General features: G+C 32.4%; 1 protein-coding gene across 2 annotated transcripts in view; it reads left to right on the top strand.

The window, feature by feature from the left end:
- Window positions 1–317: 317 nt before the first annotated feature.
- LOC130894422 (uncharacterized) overlaps window positions 318–27220 on the top strand; it is an 87265-nt gene continuing 60362 nt past the window's right edge. For both annotated transcript variants that reach the window (XM_057801260.1, XM_057801259.1), the window contains exon 1: window positions 318–595. In XM_057801260.1, coding sequence (XP_057657243.1) covers window positions 508–595 — 88 coding nt within the window. In that variant the 5' untranslated portion in view covers window positions 318–507. The remainder of the gene's footprint in view (window positions 596–27220) is intronic.

Genomic DNA, 27220 nt, shown 5'->3' with positions numbered 1-27220 from the left:
TAGTTTTTTTGAAATAGGTATGACTTTGCTTCGTTTCAACAGACACTTATCGATACACCGAGATGGCTCTCCTTACCCCCAGCCACCATATTTAAAAAGTAATTGTTTCCATAGTTTTGTTCCTTTACAATAAAAGAAACATATTCTTTGAAACCTCAATTTGATAAAGTTTTATTATTCATGTAAAAAGAAATGTTTTATTTGTTTTCATTGTAATATTACAGTTTTCTTTCTTGAAACGAAACCACATTAGAACAATCTATACTAGATGACTCTGCAGTTAATATAAGGCCTTTCAATGATGCTGGAAGTAAGCTCCAGATGTGAAGTAGAAATACACACAACATAAAGGAAATAGTGGAACAGAACAACAACAAAAAAACACAAGTACAGAACGAGCGTTCGTTAGGTGAACACTGTGGTGTAATTTATAAATATTATTGAATCGTGTATAACAAAGTTTTCTTTGTGAACAATAATGTAATTTATTATGAATAGTTTTTTACAATGAAGACGAATTTAGTGATTTTTCTGTGCGTGGTATTGTTTGTGTATAGTGTATGCAATGAGGATATACCAAGGAAGTCTTTATTAGGTGATTATCCATATGCATTCTCCATTTCATTTATTTGTTTTCGCTTATTGTTGCTATATAACAGATATTAATGAGTGTGTATTTAGCAACCACAAACCTATTGAGGAAATATTTTTTATTTATATATCGGCACTAACTGTATTATGAGAGACCCACGAACTAGCAGGTAGATTTCGTTTTGGCAAACTATATTTAAAAAACTTAGGAGCTGTAATATTTACCTTCTATGCTTGAATTATGTTAGTAAACGTGTTATATGAAGCGAAAAATTTCTGTTACGGAAATTTTAGTCGTATTGAGAAGGTTATGTTAATATGTATTTTGCGATTTTTAAAATTGAATTATTAAATTTACTATTGACTTCGTAACATTTTTCAATGATGATTAATAACATTTTTTATTTTCTAAGTTATTATATTAACCGATGAATCACAAATTTTCTTTGAAATATATCTAATTGCCATAATAACTTAGTGCTCAATTGCATGCATTTTAAATTTATTTAATTTTTGTGGTTAGGTGTGTACATTGATTAATAATTCAATTATCATATGTGTTCAATGGAAAATAGAAACATTCCTAGAAATTTTCAATTTTTAATGAACCAATTTAATGCATAATACATAAAAAAAGAATGTTCCTGAAGTTGGAAATGTTTTTTTCGAAACAAAAATACCATTGATCATGTATACAGCAAGAACGAAAAATTAGGGGTAAAAAAACTAAAGTCACCCTTGAAATTCAATCCCTATAGTTTATTTTGACCGAAAATAAAAAATGGCTGAGTATCAGTCGGAAATTTTCAGGAATCAAAAATGGTAGAATGAAAATATCGAGATCATACCACCCCCGGAACATCCTCTAATCATCCCCCTAGTTATACAGCTGTTAGCAAAAATATAAAAAAAAATTAACTTAAGCCAATGATCAATTTGAAATTTTTAGAAATTACCAACGAGGACATAAGAAAGGTAGAAAAAACTATTGAGACCATACCACCCCCGGAGCATCCCTTAATAATCACTTAACTCACGCAGCTATTGACAAATAATTAATAAAAAATTATAAAGGATGAGAATCAGTCTGAAATTTTCAGGATTTATTAAAAAGGTCATAAAAAACGTAGATCAAGAATATCGAGACAATACTACCCCAAGAACATCCCCTAATCATCACTCAACTCACGCAGTGTTCGCAAATAATTAAAAAATAATAATAAAGGACGAGAATCAGTCTGAAATTTTCAGGATTTATTAAAAAGGTCATAAAAAACGTAGACTAAGAATATCGAGACATTACTACCCCAAGAACATCCCCAAATCATCACTCAACTTACGCAGCTATTCACAAATAATTAAAAAATAATAATAAAGGACGAGAATCAGTCTGAAATTTTCAGGATTTATTAAAAAGGTCATAAAAAACGTAGACTAAGAATATCGAGACATTACTACCCCAAGAACATCCCCAAATCATCACTCAACTTAAGCAGCTACTCACAAATAATTAAAAAATAATATAAAGGACGAGAATCAGTCTGAAATTTTCAGGATTTATTAAAAAGGTCATAAAAAACGTAGACTAAGAATATCGAGAGCATATTACACCCGGAACATCCCCTAATCATCTCCCCACTCACGCAACTGTTGGCAAATAATTAATAAAAAATAAGAAAAGACGAGAATCAGTCTGACATTTCCAGGACTTACTTAACTTACTTAACAAGGCCATAAAAAACGTAGAAAAAGAATATCGAGACATATGATCGAATTATCGCAGTTTTGAATTATCGAATATCGGCCGTACTTCAAATTTTATGTTACTTATCTTCTTGTTTTAGATAAAATAATAACCTGTATTTTTTATCATACCTCGTATTTATATATATATATATATATATATATATATATATATATATATATATATATATATATATATACGTGTCTGTGCACAGCTGTTTTACCCTACACCCGGGTGATTGTTAAATAAGTACATTGAAATAATATGTTATATGATTATCATCGCAACGAAAAAAAAAAAGAAAAACAAAATATAAAAGTTAAACAAAAAGTTGTGCATCAGACCGTTTATACTGTCGACGGACAAAAATAACTAACAATGCAACATACAAAAGGAAACACCATTCAAATCTATTTGAGTATCCGGTTCTAAAAGACGTCAACCTCTTCGGTGACGATCATCTCTCCGAAACGACAGAGGCGGCGACGATTTCTTAAAACGAAAAGAAGAATTTACGTATAGGTAGTTCTTCCAATATCAATTGCAGAAGACAGTTATGCGAGGAACAATAAATATTTCATAAATTCACACGGCACTAATACCAAATTAAGAAATTAAAAATAATGGTGAACATTTAATAAACGCTCATTCCACGTAGACTAATCATTTCCACTGCTTACCAATGAAAATATCAAATCGTAAACTTAAATGCTTTTCTATTGCCCGAAGCTGTCGGAAGGCGTATGTACACAATTTCTTCGAGATATTCCTGCCAAAGAGTCTGCGATAAGCAGTGGCGTGGCTTGATGAGATTCAGTGGACAAAGTTACTCAAGATTTTATACTTAGGACAATTTATAATTTATGTAAGGAGAACAGGGTTGCGAAAATTAGGAGTAATACAGCAAAAAGTAGAAAATTATCCAGAAGTGGGCATCGTAAATCATGTGGGTTACTTAGCCGCAGTGGGCGGGCGAACAAAGTGCGTTTGGAATCGAAGCGTATTTCAATTCGTTCACACGCGTTTTCAATATGTTTACGTTAAAATATTCGCCTGTTACGTGACGCCCCAAGTGAGGATTTAATTAGATCATGGACACGAAGGTTCTGAGCAACAAGTTCAGCAAAAAACAACTCACCACCGGAACCCAGCAAATGTCAGTCTGTTTGCAGGTAATCGGCTGCCTTGGGGTTTCCAAAAACTATAATACACGAAATATTGAATGAGGATCTTAAATTTCATCCATTTAAAATTCCAATTGAGCAATCGCTAAAGCCTAATGATCATAATATACGTAAAAATGTCTATGAGACAATCTTGCGGCGGTTTCGCATTGTGTAAGTGTAAACAAGTGAAATTATCGTTATTTGCCCCCTAAAACACAAACCCCTACTTAAAACATCAACAGCCACTTCACAGTCCCAAAGTGACGGTTTGATGCGCGTTGTCAAGCAGGGGAATAATTGGACCCTATTTTTTTGAAAATCGTCAAGGGAAAGCGAAAATTGAGATGAATAGATCATACATTACAAAAACCAGCAACCAAAACAACCAGACAAACATTTAATCATTATACAACATGCAAAATATATCTTTACGAACATGGAAAGAGGCTGCAGAAGGAAGGAAATGTCAAAAAAATTTGACGAAACTCGCAAAACGACGCATGCGGATAGTAACCTCCACCTTTGCTCCACTGGGAGCTATATGACGATGATAACGATGAATGTAATAGAAATTGTTAATAGTATCAATAGGATTTAAAATTATGTGTATAATCGTCATTTGAAACTTTGATACGTGTTATTTTCAATGACTGAAACAAGTTATTTATCGAGACGTTCTTTCTTACAAAAACCGTTACGAGTAGACATAAAAACTGAAATTCGCTATTGTCTTCCGTGCTTCCGGTACCGCAATCGATCCGGTTTTTACCATGACCATTTTATTTTAATTATAAATTCAGGCAACGTCCGCCGGGTGGCTTTTTACGCCGGAACTTGAGGAAGGCGATTTCGATTTTGAAACAGGTCTTAGTAACGTCTAGACGAAATTATCACAAAATTTACTAACTTGAAACTAAGTCTTCGTTCACAAAACTGATTAGATTTCAAAAAATGAATTTAGTGACCTGAAAATTGATACGAGACGTTAAATACACCATTATAAATGGAATGTGAACATTCGCGTCGATCCTACTTGTACAACAAATTCTATTCAAGGTCAAACGTACGAAATTAAGTTTTTTTTTTTCATTTTTCTCGAAAACGTCAAGTTTTATCGCCAAAATAAGTCAGACGAAAGTTATAGGACAGTTTTCTCAAGATCTTCTTTTACTAATTGTGCTATAACACTTAATATGGAAGCTCCCATAGCACAACCATAAATTTGTTTATATTTTCATATTTGATCAGATCGTAAGCTATTGATTGAATAGGTTGTTATTTTCTAAATGTTGTTATAATAGATAATTCTGTATTTCTACTTCAACAATTATTTGTTCATCTTCACTCTTTTTCCAGCAGAATTTCTACACGCCAAGGAAAGGGATGCATCAATTGTCTCTTCATTAATGTCTTAAATATTTGATCTGTTGTATTTGATTCAGTATTTTATCACCATACTTTAATTTTCTTTCAACTGTTTTTTCATCTAGAAGGATTAAAGAATTGAGTATTTGTCAGTTTTGTGGTTTTTATTATTTTTTGATACACTAGCTATAATTCTGCCGTGAAACTATGCCAAATTGAGAACTTTTATCTACGACGATGGTCCCAGAAATACATGGCCTGACCTAGAGATACAGAAGTTTCAAGTTTGAAGACGCTACTTTGTTTAGTATTTGTTTTGCAGCCATCAATAGTGAACGTTTTCAGTGCACATGCAAAAAATTGGTCATCGTTAAAGTTGTACTAGATTCTACTCTGGGTGTGACTGACAACAGTAAAATATTGAGCCCTACGATCTGCGAAGACCAGCATCGCAGTGGTCGACCAAATGAGGTGTCCACTCCAGAAATGTTGAAGTAAATCCACAAAGTGGTACTGAATGAACGTCGACTAAAAGTGCGCGAGCTAGCAGACATAGTAGGCATTTCAAAAAGTGCGATACATCGCATATTAACTGAAAATTTGGACATGAGAAAGCTATGCACAATATGGTAAACTCTTTTACACTCGAGTAGCTCTGGTGGTGTCTGTCGTATGGAGATGCCTGTGAATCTTAAACTTCTGTAGATTTTAGCGTTCAGAAAAGACGTGCCGCGGTAGCTGATTCCATATGAAGTTCTGGGCGTCTGCATGTGAACTTGGTTTGGACGTTTGGACCTTTCTCCTATGCTCTAAGCTGTCCAAGTTTCGGGTCAACTCTGGAGTGCTGTTGTGTACAATATATAACTTTTTAGTATTAAAGAAGTCTCCAAGATTTTGTGAAACTGCCTTAGATAATTAAACCTCAACACCCAACAAACGAATTTGCGGTGATGGTGATATTTTATGTATAAACAGGATCAAATCCTGACTCTCAGTTCCGGCCTTCTTTGTCAAAACAGCATCCTGGGTCTTTACTGCAAATCTATATGATAGCTTCCACATCTCTCCATAATCTTTTCAATATCGCTATTGATGGTTATGAGCGGTTGCTTTTAGTCTTGGATGTTAGTCGAGTTTATTGGGACAGTTTATTGAAACGACGACCTCAATCTGCTATCTATAGATCGAGTTTGTAGTTTTGTCGAGTAGATCGTTGATGTACAGGAGGACTAATTAGATGTGACCTTCCAGTTCAGGTTACATTTCATTACAAATTTTTGATTTGGTTCGTTTAAATTTGAGATTTAGTATAATATAATTCCAAAGTTTCACGATTTTTGGATTGATTTTTTACTCCAGTTTCAAAAAATTGTCGAACATCTCCTCGAGTATAAAAATAAAGTTCGTTATATATTATATTCATTGGAAGCAAAGATGTTTTCTTGTATACGTCAGCATCAAGTTTTTCAAATTCTGAAACCTTTCTTTTCTTGACGGGGAACGATATGAATCACACTCAAGGGCGTGTTTCTATAAAAACGGCTGTGTCATGTTTAGAATAGTAGGTAAGGGAATTGTTAGGGCGGTCGATGCGTGACTGAACTTTTAACGAGAGACGTTGATAATGAATCAATTTTTTCAACGTTCAAATTATTCCAAATATTTTCTTTCAGATAAAGGTGTGAATAGTGCTTAATAAATGTCTTCGCAGTTCATATAAAATATGAAAAAAATTGAATAAACAACTGATGACTGATAGATGAATGTTTAAATTCTAATTGCGGTGGTGCAGTACAGCCATTCAAGCTTAAAATCAACCGAAACCTCGCAATTTTAAAGACCTTCATCGATCTTCTTGAAAATTTGGAATTAAGTTCATATTCCCTTCTTCTTCAAACCTGAATCGGTCGTAAAGTATGCTTTTTATTTTTAAGGGGTGAAAATCACCCCTTACTCCAATAAATTGAAAACTAATGAATTAAAGCGGTGATGGGCTACAGTTATGTTCAAATATAATAAATGTTGATTGTTTTGTATTATAAGTTTAATATTTTGATATTTTACAGCTCATCTACCCTTAAAAACAACCCCTCATACAAAGATTATTTAAAAAATGTGGTAAAAAACATGAAACTTTCTTCATTTTGGATCGTAATAGGAGAATTTTTTTCTTCAAGTATAAGAAATCTGACCCTCAATATTTTTAATAATGCAACCACCAAAAACCACCCCTCAGAATGGAAAAAATTGCAAATTACTAAATGGAAGCAGTTATAGGGCTCATTATGCTCAAACATGTGAAATGATGTTGTTTTTTTACAATCTAAGTCATATTTATATTTTTATATGTAACTACCCTTAAAAACTACGAAAGAGCCTCTTCCTCCCTTGAATTTCTCTCTAAGAATTACGACAGTTATTTAAAAAACGGCTGAAAGTATGAAATCATTTTATTTTCTATTTTGAGTAGAGAAAATATATACAATTTAAATAAAACCAACCTAATGCATAAGTTTTTAATTTAATTCAACCCCTAAAAACTACCTCTTATCACAAAAATTAGGGAAAAATTTTTTGCATGTATTTGTACATGTGGGAATCCAGATATATAAATACAAATGAGACACAGCATGTATAAAAGAATAAATACTCCAAAAAGATAAAAACTTGGACGTTTCGTGATTTTCCAGCATTATCTCTAGAAAAATGTATTCGGTTTTTTAATAATAACTCGACTTCCCTTTAAGCTTTTTGCATTAATCCATGCATCATTTTGTAGGGAATTTCATAAGGTTCACAACCATGAGAGTTGCAACCCTTCTAGGCCCTTTTCTTCAGAGAATTTTGATGTTAAAGAGTAAAAAAGACTCTCACTTAGCATTGAAATCAATACTTTAAACGCTTATATCTCGTTTAATTTTCAAGCTACGTGAGTTTAAAACAAAAACAAAATGTTCAGTAAAATAAAAACTAAATTTTAGTTACAAAAAAATTCTTTCGTTGATCCAATAGTTTTTGAGATATTTTGAAAAATAACGTTTTTTTTTAAATCGAAAAAAAACTTTCACATTAAACAACTTTTTTCAAAATATACGTGTTCCAAACCATTACAACTTTTGGAACGTGCTGTTAGGGCTTAAACAATGATAATTTTACATGGGCTACGAATAATTTTAATTTTGCCTCACATGGTGTCAATTTTACTATTTTTTTTTAAATTCGAATTACTTAACTTATTTTCGTCGTAACTGGCTCAATTGTCCGGAATTTAGCTAATACTCCGGGAGAATAGGCACGCGTGGCGCGCCATCTACCAACTGCCTGTTTTTCTGGGATAATATCCTAAAATCCCAACTTGTCTATTGACCTACGACACTTATATAATTAGAATATATTAAGTAAAACCCATGCGCAAATTAATTTTTTTGTATACCCGTGTATAATATAAAAATGTTAACATAAGGGTATTTTAAAAAGAAAGTTAAGTATTCTCTCGAAAAGTAAGTCCAGTTGTGTCCGTTTTCAGAAGTTGTACGACATGAATTTGAAATTTACGATACAAGAAAAAATTTCTGTAACCGCCTCCTGCCCTCTTTATTACAACACACAATATCCATTTATGCACTTAGAGCAGTAGGTCAAAATATGCATAAAGTCATTGAAGTATTACGATTAAACTGAAGAGGGTTTAGGCTTTTAATAATTTTTAACATTGATAGTTATTACATCAGCAGTACGAAAGGGAAAGTAACTTTTTAATCAAAAATTTACTTTACTGCGAAAAACATTTTTTATTGTTAAACAATCTCATTTTAAAACTACACCTTTAGCCCGAAGAGCTCCTCAAACCAAATAAAAAAATATTTTTTTATTATAAAAGAATACAAACAGGACGAATCCAAATATTCAATTTCAATTTATTTCCGAAAATAAAATTGTTTGATAGTATATATGATAACAGACAGAAACGTCGCGCTGGGATTTTTGTGATCTGATATGCAAGCAGACATATTATGACGATACCAGATTTTGCACTATTTTGTATCTATTTCAGATAAATCAATAAAAAATTTAAGCTTTTCATATGCACTTTAACGCCCGGCTAATTGTACACTCATAGTATCTAAAATAGGGTGAAAAACATTTCTACGAAAATTTTCTTGTCCATAGAAAGGAGTTCTTTTATTTACTCGTGAGAAATTTGGTTAAAATTTTCTGTTTTTTTTTTATTACAATAACGATAATAATCATGAACTCCAGATATAGTACAGTCATTGAAGCGCAAAATAGGACTTCCGAATTTTTTTACTGTGAAGCGATTTGCATGAAATTTTGGAATTAGTCTCATCTTACTCTTAACTTCGAAAGGGAAAATGATCTGAATTCCGCCTATTATTTTTAAAGGGTGTAAACAACCCCTTAATGGAAAAATTGACATTGAGCCATTTTATCGCTAGAAAACATGTTTGATATTAAAAGGTGAAATTGTGAAGTGTTTTCTAACACAATTACCTCATAATAAAATCATTTTTAATCCCTTCAAACCCTTGCCAACAACTCCTAAATTGACATAAAAAGATTTAAATAGAATAAATAATATTTTATATTCTCTATCTTGATTATCGAATTTCTCCCTTTAGATCCTTGAAGACAATAGTTTGTGTACTTTCACTTTGTTCCTAATATTCACAACCCGAAATTTTCAATTACCAAGTAGAAAAAAATACGATTAGTTTTTGGACCATAACTCCTTCAATTTTGATGCTATCACAACTTATAAAAAACCATTTTAAAGGTAATTAAAAGAGCTACTTTTTTCATTACAATATATAATGAAAAACCTTTTATTTTGAAACGGTGAAGGGTCAAAGGGCTCGAGAGAGACTCTGATTACGCTTCCGCTCGCTCTTTAAACAATCATATCTCCGTCAATTTTTGTGTGACAAAAAATTTTTTTGTTATAAAAGCTCTTACATTTTTCATTATTATACTTTTATATGTATCTTTCATCATTTTTGAGATATTATGAAAAGAAGATGGTTTTTTAAAAATTCGAAAAGTTTTTTTCTTAAAATCGAGATTTTTTTGAAAAATATGTCTCCTAAAACAGCAAAACTGCCAGAATCCATCAAATTCTTTATATTAAAGTTAATTCTAGACGGAATACTATTAATTTTAATTTAGGTGGAAATGGCACTTATGTTTCATATCTTTCATTGATTTAAATGAAAAAACCATTTGATGTTCCTCTTATTTGTATTACAGCTCACTCATTTTACGTGCAAAAGACTTTTAACAGTGCTCATTTTAAAGCTTATTTCAAGTACTACAAAACCCTATTTCATTATAAAGCATAAAATGTTTTTGATCGCCGCTAGTTGGCATTGAATAAATAAGAAACGGCTTGGATCTTTAATATCTCGTTCAATATTGCACTTAAAACACTTTATAAAAAACCGATTTGTGCAGTTTTTTACCTGCTACAATTTTTTTGTCATAAAATTTTCGTTAAAATGCATATTTTTGGAGATATTTGCAAAAACTGATGAAAAACGTAAAAAAATTCCGAATTTTAAATTACCAATAACTTGAAAAATATTGTGTTTGAAAAAACAACATTTTTTTCTCAAAATTAGGCCTTCTATAGATATCCGAGAAAAAAAACGAGAAGGGGTGGCAACTACCCCCAGTGTGGGTGCATCATTTTCACTTTTGAAGTCAAGAACTGCACAACGGATGATAAATCAGCTTGAGATTCTTGCAGCATTAATAAGATCCAAATTTACATTCCAAACAATGACTAACATTGCTATTTCACCCCCATTTATTGCAGACCACTCTTTTTCTAATACCTAGCATACATCATGTTCAGAAGACCATCAAGTTTGTGAACGAATCTTAACTCTTAAATTTGTACGTTGCATCAAGATCTCTCAACGATGTTTAGATATAGTAAAGAAATTATATGGTTCTTGGAAAATACCACTGTATCAAAAAGTACACAATCTATACAGTATATGTTTCAAGTTTGAAGACGTCACGTCGTTTAGTATTTGTTTGGCAGTTATCAATATTGAACGTTATCAGTAAATTTGTAAACATTGAAAAAATTGGTCATCGTTAAAGCTGAACTAGACTCTACTCTGGGTGTGACTGACAACAGTAAATTATTGGGCAGCCGAGTTTAAACGAGGCCGTACGACCTGCGAAGACCAGCATCTCAGTGGTCGTCCAAATGAGATGACGAATCTAGAAATACTGAAGTAAATCCATAAAGTCCTACTGATTGAACGTCGACTGAAAGTGCGCGAACTAGCAGACATTGGAGGCATTTCAAAAACTGCGTTACTGCGTCTCATATTAACTGAAAATTTGGACATGAGAAAACTGTGATAAGTGAAGCGTTTGCTCAATTGGAAAATTTTGCTTACCAAATCTAATATTGAAAAATTATGTTCGATACTACTTGGTACGAATCGAGTAATTAGCGCCCTCTATCCTAGAAAGGGGAACGCGTTTTTTTGAAACACCCCGTATTTAATTCATTTAAAAACGTCAGACGGTATATGCAATTATCAATTACAAGCTTCATCGTATTTAACAAAAGTTCATGCCATTTGAACTTTACTATAATCTCCTGTAATTTATTGTATTAATTAACCCTCGTGTAATTTATAATCTAAGTAAAATACAGGGTGTTCATCTTAGATAAATTTCCACGTGTATGCATTAGATTTATTGACGTAATTCAGAGCCGTACATCATCTAAACCTCACTTCTTTCGAGTTGGCACTAATACATTTTATTTTTAAACGCAAGCCATCTGCCCGTGTGATAAATAATACGACGACGTTGCCAGATGAAATAATTTCATGGAAGGGTTGATTTTGTTTTTACAAAATTAAGTGTAAATCCCTTAATATTTGTTGGCTGTTCATTTTAATTTTTGCTCTCTTAATAACGAGTGAATTCTGTAATATTATAAGGGCTGGTATTTAAATTATAAGATAGACAAATTAATATAGCTTCCTTCATTATTTATCAAAACTTTCTCCATTAAACTCAATTAAACTTGCATTCGTTTAAACCAATTTCGATTAGATACCTCTGAAATAAGTGATTTGTACGCAGCGCCGCTACTTCAAGTATAGAGAAACCTTGAACTCGCAATTTATTTTTGATCTGCGAGATTAAGAAGAAATTATTGAGTTCCAAACAAGTTCCATGAATTCGATATTTTTACTGTTCAAAAACGTTTTTGTTTGAATTTAAGTGTGAGAGTTTCGCATTGTCGTGGTGGAGAATGATTCGACTTCTGATTTTTTCGAACTCTTCTAGCAAACAAATGCTTGTATACCATTCGATGATAAAGATCATCAGATCAGTAGATCGTGCTCATCGTTATATTGATTCTTACCTCCCTATTTACCAATTTGAAAGCATTTGGTTCAAGTTCTGCGGGGGATTGATTTGGCAATCGGGCTTTATCTTGCTGAAATCATATTCGCAGCAACTTGTGGATTTGCAGGATGAGGTAATAAATTTGACAAATTTGGAACGACATTATTTTGGAGCAAGTTACCATCAATGAAAAAAGAACCTACAATATGATTTCCAACAATTCCTACCCAGGATATTACTAATGTGCTTCTCTCAGTGAGGATTATCATCAGACCAATATCAGCAATAAACAATTACACTTGGAAAGCGTCGTTTGAAAATATTGGTACCATTTTAGTATTAGAAGTTCCGACTGGAATTCCATTTCCACGATGATTCTTCCTTTCCATTTTTCGGCTCTGCTTTTTTTTAATGATTCATTAGATGATAATAATGATAATTATACTCAGCTGCATCCATTCCGTTTTCGTGAAAGAATTTGTTCGGGAAAAATTGACATCGTTGCTTCCTTAAAAGACAGCGACATTTTGTTTAAATTCACTTTTCGATTGTTTTAATATCATTAACTAATTAGTCCGTAGGTTTCTTTTGACCCTCGGTAGAGTCCATATAAATAAGTTAGTTATGGATAATACTCTAAATTTAAAACCTTTTTGGTATTACAGTATTTAGTTGAAACGTAGCGCTACTAATTTATATTGCAAAAGTTGATGCTAAGGTCTATACCCATCGATTGCTTTTTCAATCCAATACTTGTGAAGAGAATTCTTTCATCCCCGTTTACATAACTTTCATACTCAAAATTGAACAAATTATAAACAATTTAAAAAATTAACGAAATTTAATTTATAAAGGCTTATTTTAAAGATTTTCTTTACAATATTGCCGATAGTAACAAAGACGAGTCTTGCATAGGTTCAGCGCAGTGTTTTTATTGTTTAAAAAAATAACGCATAGACAAAAAATTTTGAATTTTATACACATAACTTTGATTTAACCCCTAGAACACGATGGCGTTGTTTTTTATCTACTATTAATTTTGTCACCAAAAGCCTTTTTTTTTTCGTAAGTGCCCTGGCCTAATACGGGAAGTTGCATATAAAATAAAAAAGTTAGTATTGGTCACTGTGGGTTAACGAATTTATTACATTTAGTTGTTCCACACTGTATATGATGTTACATAGAAAACACGTTTTTAGAGATAATGGAACAAAAAATAAATTAAAGTTGGAAAAAATAGAAAATTTATTTTATCGTTAGTCATTTTATTCTTGTATTAAGAAATAATTTACTATTTACTTTATTATTAACTACTAGCTGACCTGACCCTGTATATAGATAAAAGCTCCTTTATTTAAGTTTTCTTTTCAAAGTATTTTATTTGTTTGTAAATCGATTATGATATATACAATCCAGTAAACGCTGCTTCGATACTAATTGAAAGTTTATAATTTATCCGAGAAAAGGAAACCGATTTTATCCTTCGAGCTATTCGCCAATTTTTTGTACCACTTCGTGTAGAAAGTTACACATGTACATATATATATATATATATATATATATATATATATATATATATATATAGACATGAATTTAAACATAACCTCAAACAAAAACAATAAATGAATGAAAAACAGTGGGCCATGTGTTTTAACAGGCTCGATATTCAAGTGTTTCAACAGACATCAGCTATTATTAAGTACAACTTATTATAAACAATCGAACATTGTTGCCGTATCTTGTTTATTATTTTACAAGTCAACTGAGTACACGTAAACAGAGTAGTTGCCCAGATTTTATATATGGGGTAGCTAGAAGATAACCCCGGGTTTACGAACATAACCTAAAAATCTTTTTTTTTTTTGATAAAAATCCCTTTTTATTTTGGAGAAATTATTTAGGTACATGTTTGTAAAATAAATTAAAATGAAAAATCTTTCGCAGTTAATTTCTCTCATGTTAAACCAAAACTTTTACCATACAACGGGAAACAAAAAAAACAACTGAAGTCGCACGCTCGCGGTCAAAATTCAAAAGAGAAAATATCAAACGAAAAGGAATCTAAAACAATGAAAAGGATGATAATTAACACTACAGAAAATAAACGCTTAAATTCATCAAAATAATAATTTATTTGAAATTAACCTATCAATACGAGGTCTGGCTATTAAATAACGAGAAGGCGTTCTAGACGGATGCACGATCCCAAAACACGTTTCCGTCATTATTATAGTATTTGTGTAGCTGCGGTTTGAAACAGGAGCAACGTTTCAATCTCAAATTTCTCGTTAAATTGAAAAAACTCCGACTGAGTGCTATAAATCGTTGCAAGAGGCCTATGGTGACAATTCTCTATGTCGTGCGCGTGTTTTTGAGTGGTGTAAGCGCTTTAATAGAGTTCCGAGAGAACACTGAAGATGACCAACGCCCAGGTCGCTGTGACTGTTTCAACTTCGGAAACAGTGTCCAAAATCAACCAAATTGTGCGTGCAGATGATCTGTGTGCATCCGGATGATTGCCGAGGTTGTTAACGCCGATAAAGAAACGGTTAGAAAAATTTTACACGAGGAATTACACATGACAAAAGTCTGTGCCAACAAATCTGTCTCCCGACCAGAAGATCTGCTTTGAAAGGAACCCGATTCTAGTCCATGGACGCGGTAAATAAAAAAAGGCAGAGCTCCTAAAGACCATCACCAAAGAAGACTTCCAGCACTGCTTCGATTAATAGAAAAAAGTATGTAAAGGTGTGTTGCGAGGGAAGCATTCGAATGTAGAATAATTTTTCTTCTTTTTTTTCTAATAACAGCTTACAATCGCTTTTCCATGGATCGAATAAGTTTATTTATTCGATGCCATTCTTCAGTAAACGTCGTTTCGAAATCTGATTTTTTTCCCGAACTTTTCTCAAAAATGTTCGATGGGATTTAAGTCTGGGCTGCGTACTCGCCAATCCATAGCGACAATTCCGACATCATGTAAATACTGCCGTACAAAATCTGCAAGATGTGGACGAACAACGTCCCGAATTATGATTAAGTTTTCGCCGATGAATCTAGAATAGGAAACGACGCCGACGTGATCCTCGTCGTTAATCCCCCAACTCCACCTACAGTTTCAATACAACTCGGTTTTTGCTTCCATGAAATGCCTGCCCAAACTTCCTCCAAACGGAGTCCAATTAACCTGTTCTCTGACAAATCGTAGTCGGTTTGCTCGTTGGACTGGGGTTAAATTGGAGCCAGTGGCTGGACTTGTTGTTTCATGGTTAGCTGCCTAAATTCTTCTTCTGACTGTCCAACTACTCACAGCCACTCCTCGAGTTTCTCTGAGCTCTTGTTGGACTTGAACACCAGTGAATGCCCGATTTTTCAGTGATATGCTGTTACCAGTCTCTTGTTGATGACGGTAAACTCTGGAAACAGCAGACTGATTCATCTTTAGCGCACTGGTCACGTCCAGCTGACTCTGGCCTTTTCTTAATACGTAGTAATTCGTCGTATAATGAGGATACTTGAAAGGCCGTGAAAGGCACTTGTTAATCCACGTATCTAAAACTGTCTGTTATAAAGATTGAAAAATTGTACTGGATTTTCCATTTAGTAATTCAACACAATAAACTATAAGTAAGTTTTAAAAGTATTTTGAATCGAAACAGTCCAAGCTCTGTTTCGGTAGTGTCGGACATAAAAAGGTCTTTTTATGTTTATTTTCGAACGGTAAACCAGTTCACGAGACATGCTCATATTCATTCCTTTTCTTTGTAATTCCCAGACTAATTCCATATGTACGTCAACAACTCTGTCTATAATATACCGTATGGATACGTTTTTGTTTCTTCGAGAAAGTTTTCGAAAAATTATAATAATATACTTTCGTGGTAAACGTTATAAATTTAAAATATAATTTAACCTAGAAAAGTGGTTTTAATATCTATATACACAAAGTGTATGGTTTCTAAATATTGAATCTCTTTATTATAAAAACAAACATATAAACCAATATACAGGGCGTAATAAAAAGGAAGGCCACTCACTTTAATGCAAATGTGTACACAAAGAAAGTGTACAATCCAAATGTCGCACAAAATTTAGATATTGGACGTTTGTCAATTTCGCTTGATATTTTAATCGAAAATAATGGATAAGCGGGGTTGACTTAATCAATATGAGAATTTATGCAGATGATCATCCTTTCAAGATGGAATCCTAAATTATTTCAAGTCAAATGATAAAAAATTAAATTGTTTGTGGTTAGATAATATTATGGCTACGCCAGATGATTTTAAATAATTGACCAAATACATAAAATTTTTTTCATTTTCACTAAAGACTGCTTATTTGAAAATCTTAAAGAAGATTCGCTCATCGCCCAAAGATTAATTTATGATAAATTGGGAAATGTTGGCATTGAAAATATTGAAATATCGAATAGTCTGATTCAGTCGGTTAAGAATTCAAGAAGCCGTTATGAAGAAAAATTAAAAATAAAATGAAAAAAGATAAAGAATTAGATGACCTTGACAGTAAGAATAAATATTTAAAGAAACAGCAATTGAAAAATCTTTTATATAAAAAGAAAGCTTTAGTCGAACCTAGTCGTCGACATATTTCATCCGTAGATGATAAAATTGAAAAATTAAAGATTAAATGAATAATTATAAGATAAAGAAAATATTATATATGTATTAAATATGCTATTTAGTTTATTTTTTGCGCTAAAAGTGTTAATTTTTCATATTTATTTAATAAATATAAATAAAATAAAAGTGTCATGGTAATTTCTTACTTACTACACTTTTCCTAAGTAATATTCTTTAAATACAGTTATCTATTTATACATATAATCGAATATTATGAAACTTAGTCGGGGAGTTTTAAAATTAGATCTCTGGAAAACCTGGAAGAGTCAGGGAATATTATTTTAAAAACTCTGCATAATGCCATAAAATCAGGCGTTTCCCAAGAAAGTGTCCTTGGCCCTTATCTATGCCTTATGTATACTACTGATATTCAAATTAGTGACGATACTCTTATCGCTACCTTCGCAGATGATACTGCAATAATGTCTTCAGATGCAGACCCTACAAAAGCATCAGAAAAGCTACAATGCCACCTAAATGTTCTACAAGAATGGCTACATCAGTGGAGAATGAGAGTTCACTACAAAACGAAGGGTCTGTCCGCAAGTGACCACAGTTAACAATGGAAAATAAGATACTTATGTACAAAATCATCCTAAAACCAATATGGACATATGACGTAGAGCTATGCAGTAAACCATCGAACACCAAGAAACTGCAAACTTTTTAATCTAAAATACTTCGCATAATAGTTAATGCTCCATGGTTTATAATCGACCACACATTACACACAGACCTCGGTATTCCAACCATCAATGAAGTTGTTCAGACATCAGCGATAAGAAACAAAAAATGCAACGAAAACAACCAAAATCCAAGCTTTAAACTGATACAATGGAACAGAGAAGATTGAAAAGACGCTGGCCAGAAGACCTCTACGGAGACCCATCAGTGGATTTTATTTTAAATCCTTCGAAATTTGAAATAAGTTGATGATTAAAAACAATTTGTGTAAATCTAAAAAGTAATTACCATTATCAGGACTGCTTAATTTTGTTAAGCCATCACTTGTAACCTTTTTACTTCATAAACCTGCTTTCTTTACTTTTTAATCACTATTCACGTAAATTCTTCATTCTTTTTTAATAAAAAATGGCTTAAGTCCTTCGTCCCTTTAGCTTCCTCTTTATGCCCAGTTAGAGATGACTGCTGACCACGTATCTTAACATTAACTTAGTCTTTTGATATATTTTTTTGTGATGGTGCAGTATTTGATATTCAACTGTTCAAACATTGCAATTAATTTGTTATATTTTCGATTTTTTGTTGCTATTTGGCGAGCCAATTGGGAGTGGGCTTTATAAACGAACAATCGACCATTTTTATTCATCTCCGACCTTGATGTAATATATGTATAGACATTTTTTTTCCTCGTTTCGTTTGCGGCAAACGACCTATTATCATTTAATGAACTAAATACACTGCATGTGGGCGTTATAACTGCAAATTGTGTACTTATAGTGGGATAAAATATCTCTTTTTTTGTAACAGATAGTAAAAAATACTTTGATGCGGTTTAAACTTTAAACCGAATGATTCATGAATATTAGTACGTAGACTAATGGAAATAACCCCGAATATTAAATTTCCTATTAGGGGAAAATGACGCTACCGATCACCTATCACAAAAAATAGTTTTGAGGAAGAGTAACCTTTCAATAGTCTCAATGTTTTAGTACTGGAACAAATAATCTATTCCTATAAAACGTATTTTTCAATTCTATATATAAACCATAAAAAAATATCGCTACCTTTTATTGAAATCACTTTCCACCAAGTCGTTTTACCAAGTTTTGAGCAGAAAGTAATCGGTGGGAGCCAGCTGCTTATGATGGTTAAGACTATAAATGGTAATGGAATTAGGTTTCGTTTCTGCAACAAAAGTGGACGAATGTTCCGGTTGTTTTTCCTTAAATTCGACATCAAAACGTGTCAAAGTACACTCGTCAGTGAAAAAATTTTCTCAGGCGACACGTCCTCAACTCACTGGAAAAGAAAACTGAACACGAAATTGTATTATGGTGATATAAAATATTGTAATGTTCCTTGATCTCACAGTCCAACAATATATTATAGTGATAAAGCTGATCAAACGTCAGTCTATTATGAACAGAGGCAGTGCTCAGTACACTGAACGTGAGTCAGTTTCCACAGTTTATTTTCGTTAACCCAAGTAACTGGTAACTTTCATCGAGGACGCGATTTCGGAAGAAAAAGATGCAAATTCGAAAGAAATCGGTGCTAGAAAAGCTCCAAGAAATATGAGAAGTGGATGTGAGTTGTTGGGCAATCAGAAGACGACTTGAGGCAGCTAACCCTTAGCCAAAAAGTTACTGCCCCCAAATTAACTCCAGCCCACCGAACAGCCCTTCTTACAATTTGTCAGAGAACACGTTAATTGGACTAAAGAACAATAGTTTCTTCTCAGATGACAGCAGAGTATGTCTGCATGATAGCCATAGAAAAGAACGAGTCTACAGAAGACCTGAATATTAAATAAAATATTTTAGGAGGAGATTCCTGGATGGTTTTGTCGGACATCATCGGTGAAAACTTCATCGGATGCCGGACAATGTCCGTCCACATCCTGCAGGTTCTATCGAGCTTTTGTGAGATGAATTTAAAAGAATAGTCCCAGGTGAATATTCTGCGCCAGCCTCAAAACGACGCGGCGTTTACTTGTGAGTGGCGTCGTACAAGATGGTAAAAAGAAACTTATTCAATCCATGAAAAAGCGATTGGAGGCTGTTATTAAAGCCAGGGGAGGAAACACTAAATATTATATTTTCTTTACTGTTAATTATAACCCTTTTCCATTGTTCTGATTCCTTTTGGTTTGATATTTTTTTTTACCAAAACATAACTCGATAACAACATAGACTACTCGTTATAAAGATAGGTCTAATGGTTTTAAGATGCTAAATGCAGGAAAAAATTGGAAGCTACAGATTTTTTGCTATAAACTTTTGATAGCGAGCGAGCGACTTGAGTGTAGTTTTTTGCTCATGAGTGTATTGGCCTATTTATCATTCTACCTTTTTTCAAATAATAAAAATTACACTTCTATACACCAAAAACACTGTAGTCGCGACCTTATGGCCGAAAAAACAGTTTTTCTTTCTTGGGTGAACATTCCTCAGGAAAATTAAATGTTTTGATTGTGTTTTTGTTAACTTTAATTATATTTAAAGGTATCCAAACATTTGATTTTCATCATCATTAAGCAATCTAAATTGGAATTTCTGGTACTGTTGGTGATACTTGTACTAAACATCCTGTTTATAGTACTATCACACCAACATTTATAATTACACTGCCTAATGCATATTTCGTAACCAAATTATCGTCTTCAGAGACTGTTTGTTAAATTCATACATTGAGGAAAGAAAAATGACGGTAGCTGTCGAATACACGTTAAACTAAATAAAAAAATAAATGTCGTTTCCAATGCATTCATAAATTATTTAATTGAAATCGAACAAAATAATTTAAAGGACGATATAAGTTATTGACAAACTCACTATTGAAATTTTATCCAATAAAAAAATTTTGCTAATTATAATAAAATCTGTAGAATATGCAATTTGTGAGATAAAAAGTGATTATGAATAACAACACGGTTTAAAAATTTTTTTTTGACTAACCCATTGGGGATACCAATCGGAAGAGACATCATTTTGAGATATTAGAAAATATTCATACGATTGTAACCAACCAGCTGTAGGCTATCGAAGTATGCAATGAAAAGAACCGTCCTCAACGCTGCATGGTATCTCAAGGAATAACTCCAAGCAGATAACCTCAAATCTTGAATCTACTCGAATTAATAGTACAGTCATTATAGGGGGTTGACCTCGAAAAATCGACATACCCAATATATTACCACGTGAAATCTTGTATCTTGGCATATTAAAACTATTCTCAAAATTCACATATAATTGAATGGTCGCAAGTTTTAAAGTCAGGGGTCAAATGTCACAAAAATCAATTTTTTTTACATTTTTTGCAAATATCTCGTTTTCTATTGCTTTTACGTTATTTATTTTCATTATCAATATTGTAGAGAATTCTATTCTCTACAACTTTTATATTTAACATTCTGAGGTCATTTGGTAGTCCCGATTCAGAACTCGTAATATTAAGGTTATAATTCATTGCTAATTATATAATTATCATTTTTTATTAAGTTTTAGATTAAATTCAATCTTTCTTTCTGAAAATTCTAAAATTTATCAATTCAATAACAATCTTTCGGTAATTGAAGAATTACCAAGGGACACCCTTTAACTACATTGTAATTATATTCTTATTTAAACTAATAGCATTCGAAGTAGAACATAATTAATTACATTTAATTTAGAATCCGTAAACTCTCAAATTCTTTCATAACTTTAACAATTATGCCTGGGAATCGACCCCTGAATAAAATAGTTGTCAAATATTCCACCAACGAGTGGAGCAGCTCAATCGCGTTTATTATCAAATTTAAACTTGTTTAGGACATGATATAGAACCCAAGGAATGGGGTTGGACAATCCGTAATGAATTCCTGGAACCTATCATGACTATTTTAACAGCTGCACCAGATGAATTGATCGATTCAAAATTCTGTAATTGCAAAAGTAGCTGTGACTCAAGATGTGGTTGTAGGGAAGCGGGGTTCCAGTGTTCTTTAGCTCGCGACCAGTGTATTGAACAATACCATATCATACTGATATTAATGATAATAAAATCTTTGACCTAGAAATCATGAATGACTTGGAGACAAACGTCGTTGAAGACGGTAATGAAAAGGAATTTGAAATTCTGCAGCAGAGGGACGATGACGACGATGATGAAGAAGAAAAAGTAGAAGAGAATTGAAATTAGAACTTGATCTACTTTATTAATTTTGACAATAATAAATCTATAAATTGATACGTTATGAAATTAACACTTAATTAAAAATAGACAAGTAACCAAGAAGAAATGAACTCAATCTAAAAGTTAATAAAAAACGATAATTATATAATTAGCAATAAATTATAATCTTAATATTACGAGTTTTTGACCGCGCGTTTCACGCCCTCCATTGCGAAAACAGTTCAAGGTATAAAAATATGTTAAATATAAAAGTTGTAGAGAATTGAATTAACTACAATATTGATAAGAAATACCATTAGCGTAAAACCCATAGAAAACATATTTGCAAAAAATGTAAAAATATCGATTTTTGTAACCTTTGACTCCCAACTTTAAAATTTGCAATCATCCAATTATATGTGAATTTTGAGAATAGTTTTAGGATGCCAAGATGACAAGTTTCTATATGGTAATATACTGGGTATGTCGATTTTCCGAGATATTCACCAAATTTGGTCTAAGATGACTGGACTATAAAATAATTTGAGAATCTTATCACTGAATTTGTATATTGGAAAACTCTATTAATACAAATTCAGTTGTTTTCTCTAAACGTATTCACATATCTCTATTTAAATTCTAGATAAGTAATTTCAGGTTAGTCCCCTGCGTTTTTTTGTGGGTTTCTAATTTTAGATAAACATCCGTATCAGTTTTTTCTCTGGTCCACTTTCTTGTCATCTCGCAGACTGAAAATAAGAAAAACGAGGCATCTAGAGTATTCAGACTGTCTATTAATAAATTCTTTGCAGGGGTCGCACTTTTATACACGTTAAAAATTTGTATCTTCCACAAATCTATATTTAAACTACATATTTAGTGGAATAAGGCGCACAGATTTATTGAAACACATGTTCGCGAAAATTTGAGATTGTAAACATTATTCAAAATTAATTGCATAATACTTGTACGAACATACGCGATTAATACTTCATCAAACGAGAACTTTCTTTTCATTAGATTCAATTAACTGGAATTTTAAAAAAATTACATTAATTTGACTTTAAATTCTAATTATTACGTTATAATTCTTTGTTATTTTTTTTAAATTTAAAAATATCATCTTTGGAGTGCTGTTCATTCTTTTTCTAATATTATCGTCCACCTTTGGATTCTCTGGGATATCTGCGAATAATATTGGCCCAAAGAAATTTACTACTGCAATTATGCCTGTTTAAAACGAATCTGAAACTGACTCTTACTATCAGTAAGATATTGAAAGTCGACTGATACACATTTTCTATACTAACAAACAGGAATTCTATTTGGACATGTACAAAACAAGTGATAAAGCCGTTCAAATGGTCACTCTAGTACGACAAGACCAGAGACAGCGAAAACTTCTCAGAACACTGAACATGAGTCAGTTTCCAGCTGATTCCAGAGTTTATTGTTGTTACCAAGAGACTGGTAACTTTTATCGAAGGCGCGCGATTCCGGAAGAAATAGATGTAAATCCGAAAAATTATTGTTAGCACATCGCACATCAAAAATCAGATCCTCACTAGTATTCAAATGCTAAAAAAGCTCAGAGAAACTCGAGGAGTGAATGTGAGTGGCTGGGCAGTCAGAAAAGCGATTTGAGGCAGCTAACCTTGAGCCAGCTTTTGACCCCAAATTAACTCCAACCCACCGAGCTATGATTGAAGATGATGACCGATCTAGAGTGGCAGTTTCTGTGTCAGTTCCCGAAAATATCGATGCAGTTCATGACGTGATTTCACCAGACCCTAGAATTGGGCTAAAACGGATTTTTGGACATGAGAAAAATTGCTGCAAAATGGATCCCCAAGTGTTTGAATGTTGATCAAAAGAGTGCAAGGGTAGAAGCATCGCCTTCGATCTGTGCTCGATTTGAAAACGATGTAGACTTCTTAAACCGATTTGTTACTCTGGTTCTCCAAGACCTAAGAAGTTTCGTGTCCAAAAATCTGCTGGAAAAGATCTTGCTGCAGTTTTTTGGGATTGCCATGGAGTAATCACGATTGATTTTTTGGATAAGGGTAGAACAATAATATGGAGATTACTATTCGACATGCACTCAAGGGAAAAAATTGAAGAGAAAAGACGCGGAAAGCTATCCAAAGGTGTTTTGTTTTTGCAGGACAAAAACCCTGCACACAAATCTCATGTTGCCATTCAGAAAATTCGTGTTTTAGGGTTTGAATTACTAGAACACCCCCCTTATTTACCAGATTTGGCTCCGGCCGACTATCATCTCTTTCCCTAGCTAAAAAAAAGTTTAAAAGGTCATAAATTTTCTTCCAAAGAGGAGGTAATAAAAGCTGTGGAAGTCTGGTTTGCAGAGCAAGAAGAAACATTTTTTTTGAAAGTTCTAGAGACGTTGCAGGTTGGCTGTAATAAATGTATACAATTAAGAGGAGAATATCTTGAGTAATAAAATATTTTGGCATTGAAATTTTGTTTGGTTCTATAGTAGGCTAAGAATTTTTCAACACATCCTCGTAAAACGTATCGAGAACGAAGCTTCTAGAGACTGTTGAAAAACATCAGATAATTCAGCTTATACCGCATTTTTGAGGTATCGCGATTCTGTCGGTTGTTGTATGTTTGTTCTCATTTTTTTCAGAATATTGCTATCCAAAAAAAAAGATATTTTTCAGAGATTTTAAGAAAATTCATTAAATTATTCAACTAATATCTCCCTACTAGTTCAATTTTGAGAAATCGCTATTAAATAAGTTGTTCTAGCTTTTTTCAAGATTTTAGTGGTAGTTTTGTTTGTTCTACTTTGTTCTAGAAAGTCATAGGTCTGAGATAACTGAAAAAATACGATTTTCAAGCTAGTATCGCGATTTTGGCAGTTATTCTAGGTCTATTATTTCTCTTAAATTTTTTAACTCGAACCGCTTTCGAAAAAAAATTATACACTAGAAATTCTAAGTAAATTGATTATATTATTCAACGAATACTATTTTTTCTACGATCGCTGACAGGAATAGGAATATTTTTTGTCAGACATAATTACTCAAATTTTAGCTTTGTCTCTACTACTATAGTATCTTAAGGAATTGAATTAAATTAATCTCACCAAGCCATGCTACTACTTATCAGCAGACTATATGGCAGGGCCATTTCGAAGAAATTGTGTACATATGGCTTCAACCAGAAATGCATTTATGTTTACGATTCGATGTTTTCATTGGTAAACAATGGAGATGATGAGTCCACGTAGACTGACGGTTTGTTAGATGTTTACAGAATTTTAAACTGGGAGTAAACATTATTTTTCATTTTTAAATTTGGTATAATTGCCGTGTGTATTTATGAAATATGTCCTTCATGTTTGTATTCAAATCATATTATTTTGCTTAATGTTAATTGGTCTAACAGATATGCAAAACCTAATAGATGTTAAAAAAATGTTTATTCGAGAAAAATTTAAAAATACGCCTTTTCAATTCATTTTCCCGACCGTTTTCTATTCAAGATAATATTCATAGATGAATGCACGAAAATTTTTATTCATATAATGTTTTACTTGTCATAGATAATCGGAGATAATAAAAATTACCCGCTCTCGTAAATGAACACACCTTCTACTTCCTATCATAAACTATTCCTATTTGTAATAGTTGAATGTTGAATATTACTTAAAAAATTTGATCGGCTTTCGTTCTTTCAAGTTCTTATCACTCAACTTTATGTTGTACATATTATTTTGTTTGATTCGGCTATATTCCAATGTGCCGTTGATAACTGAGTTCTTTTATTCTAAAATACATATTGTGATAAAGACTAATATTATTTGATATTGAGAATAGTCTCCACGCTGCATTATTTGCCAAATCTTATGGTTCTGAGAAGTGAAAAATTGAAAAAAGAAAAAATATTTTTGTGCAATAGTCAATTTTTACGTTTTGATAGTCCTACTGGATGGCCTGGTATTTCATAGACAGCTTGAGAAGTTAACCTGAGTCTTTGTAGAGCTGTCTTCATCGTTCATATCCTCTGATAGTGATTTGGAATTCAATATTCAAATTGACGCTTGATGGAAATATTTCTATTGATGAATCTATTTTTTTTTAAAGATATAAAATTTATCGCACCGTAATTCTTAACTAATTGATTCCCAGACGATGAATACATAAGTAGTCGAAAGCTCACTATATATATTAGAGTTAGTACACATTGGTGTTTAATTTTGCCATAACATTTGTGGAAATTGGAAGGTTTACATTAAACTTACCTGAATCTTTGAAGAGCTGTCTTCATCGTCAATATACTCTAATGGGGATTTGGAAGGTGGACGACTTCAAAATTCAATATTCAAATTGACTCTTGATATTATTGAAATACGTCTTTTGATGAATCCAATGTTTTTTAAAAGATATTACAAAATTGATCACACCGCAATTTTCAACTAATTTATTCTCAGACGTTGAATACATAAGTATTCGAAAGCTCAGAATATATTAGAGTTATACACTTGGTGTTTAATTTTGCCACATTCCCACAACAAAAACTCTCATATCTAATATAATAATAATATAGAAATATAGATTAGTAACTATTTACATAATAAATTAAATATTTACATATTTATTAAACACTTTCAAAACATACAACTCAATACGTGCAATATTGATGTTAACAAATTGTTGTTGGTCGCATCCACTATATTATGTCAATGCTGTTTTCTAATTGGCTGGACACCATAGGTCCTAGTGTCACCTACCGTCAAATCTATAAACGTATTAGTTGTTCTAATGAACCAATAGAGTGCGCTACGTTTCATTTTCCCATCTCGCACCAGCGAGTTTCTATACCCTGGTTGGAACTAGTAATTTATCTAAATATAGAAAGCGAAATGGTGAATAATTGAAGATTAGAGATAGGAACTTCCAAATTGAAGCGTTTAGGGAAAATAATTCATATAAATTTAATTATTTTTTGAGGATTGTGTGAAGTCACTTGGCAGAAACACCTGGAAATCAATATTCAAAGAGTTATTGGCGATGTACGGACGCGAAAATTTTCCAAAAATTCGTGTAACCTTTGTTCGCGCAAACCTTGGCGGCCACATTATATTTAAACTTCAATGTCATTAAATTATCTATCCAATAAAGTCCGTTTTATTAATATTAAAAATGTATTTCTTCGTTTTTATTATGTTTTAAACTTGTATAACTCACATTTTGAAAATTGTTTTCCTAAGAATCGATACACTTTTCTATTAATTTCCCTCGATACCGGACATGATTTGATTAAACTCATTCATAAACTTCAATTGTTGTGATATAAAACCCGATGGCGTAATCTAATCATATTAATTTCAATAATTGGTGTATCACCCATGAAAATGGAGGATCATTATTTATAGCCGGAGCGCCCGTCGAAAATCCGACACAGTAGAGGTTAATAAACCATAATAACGTTGAAATGCA

Source organism: Diorhabda carinulata, chromosome 5, assembly GCF_026250575.1.
Source record: "Diorhabda carinulata isolate Delta chromosome 5, icDioCari1.1, whole genome shotgun sequence".
Lineage (NCBI taxonomy): Eukaryota > Metazoa > Arthropoda > Insecta > Coleoptera > Chrysomelidae > Diorhabda > Diorhabda carinulata.
Note: the sequence above shows the minus strand (reverse complement) of the source record. Positions and strands in the feature narration are given on the sequence as shown.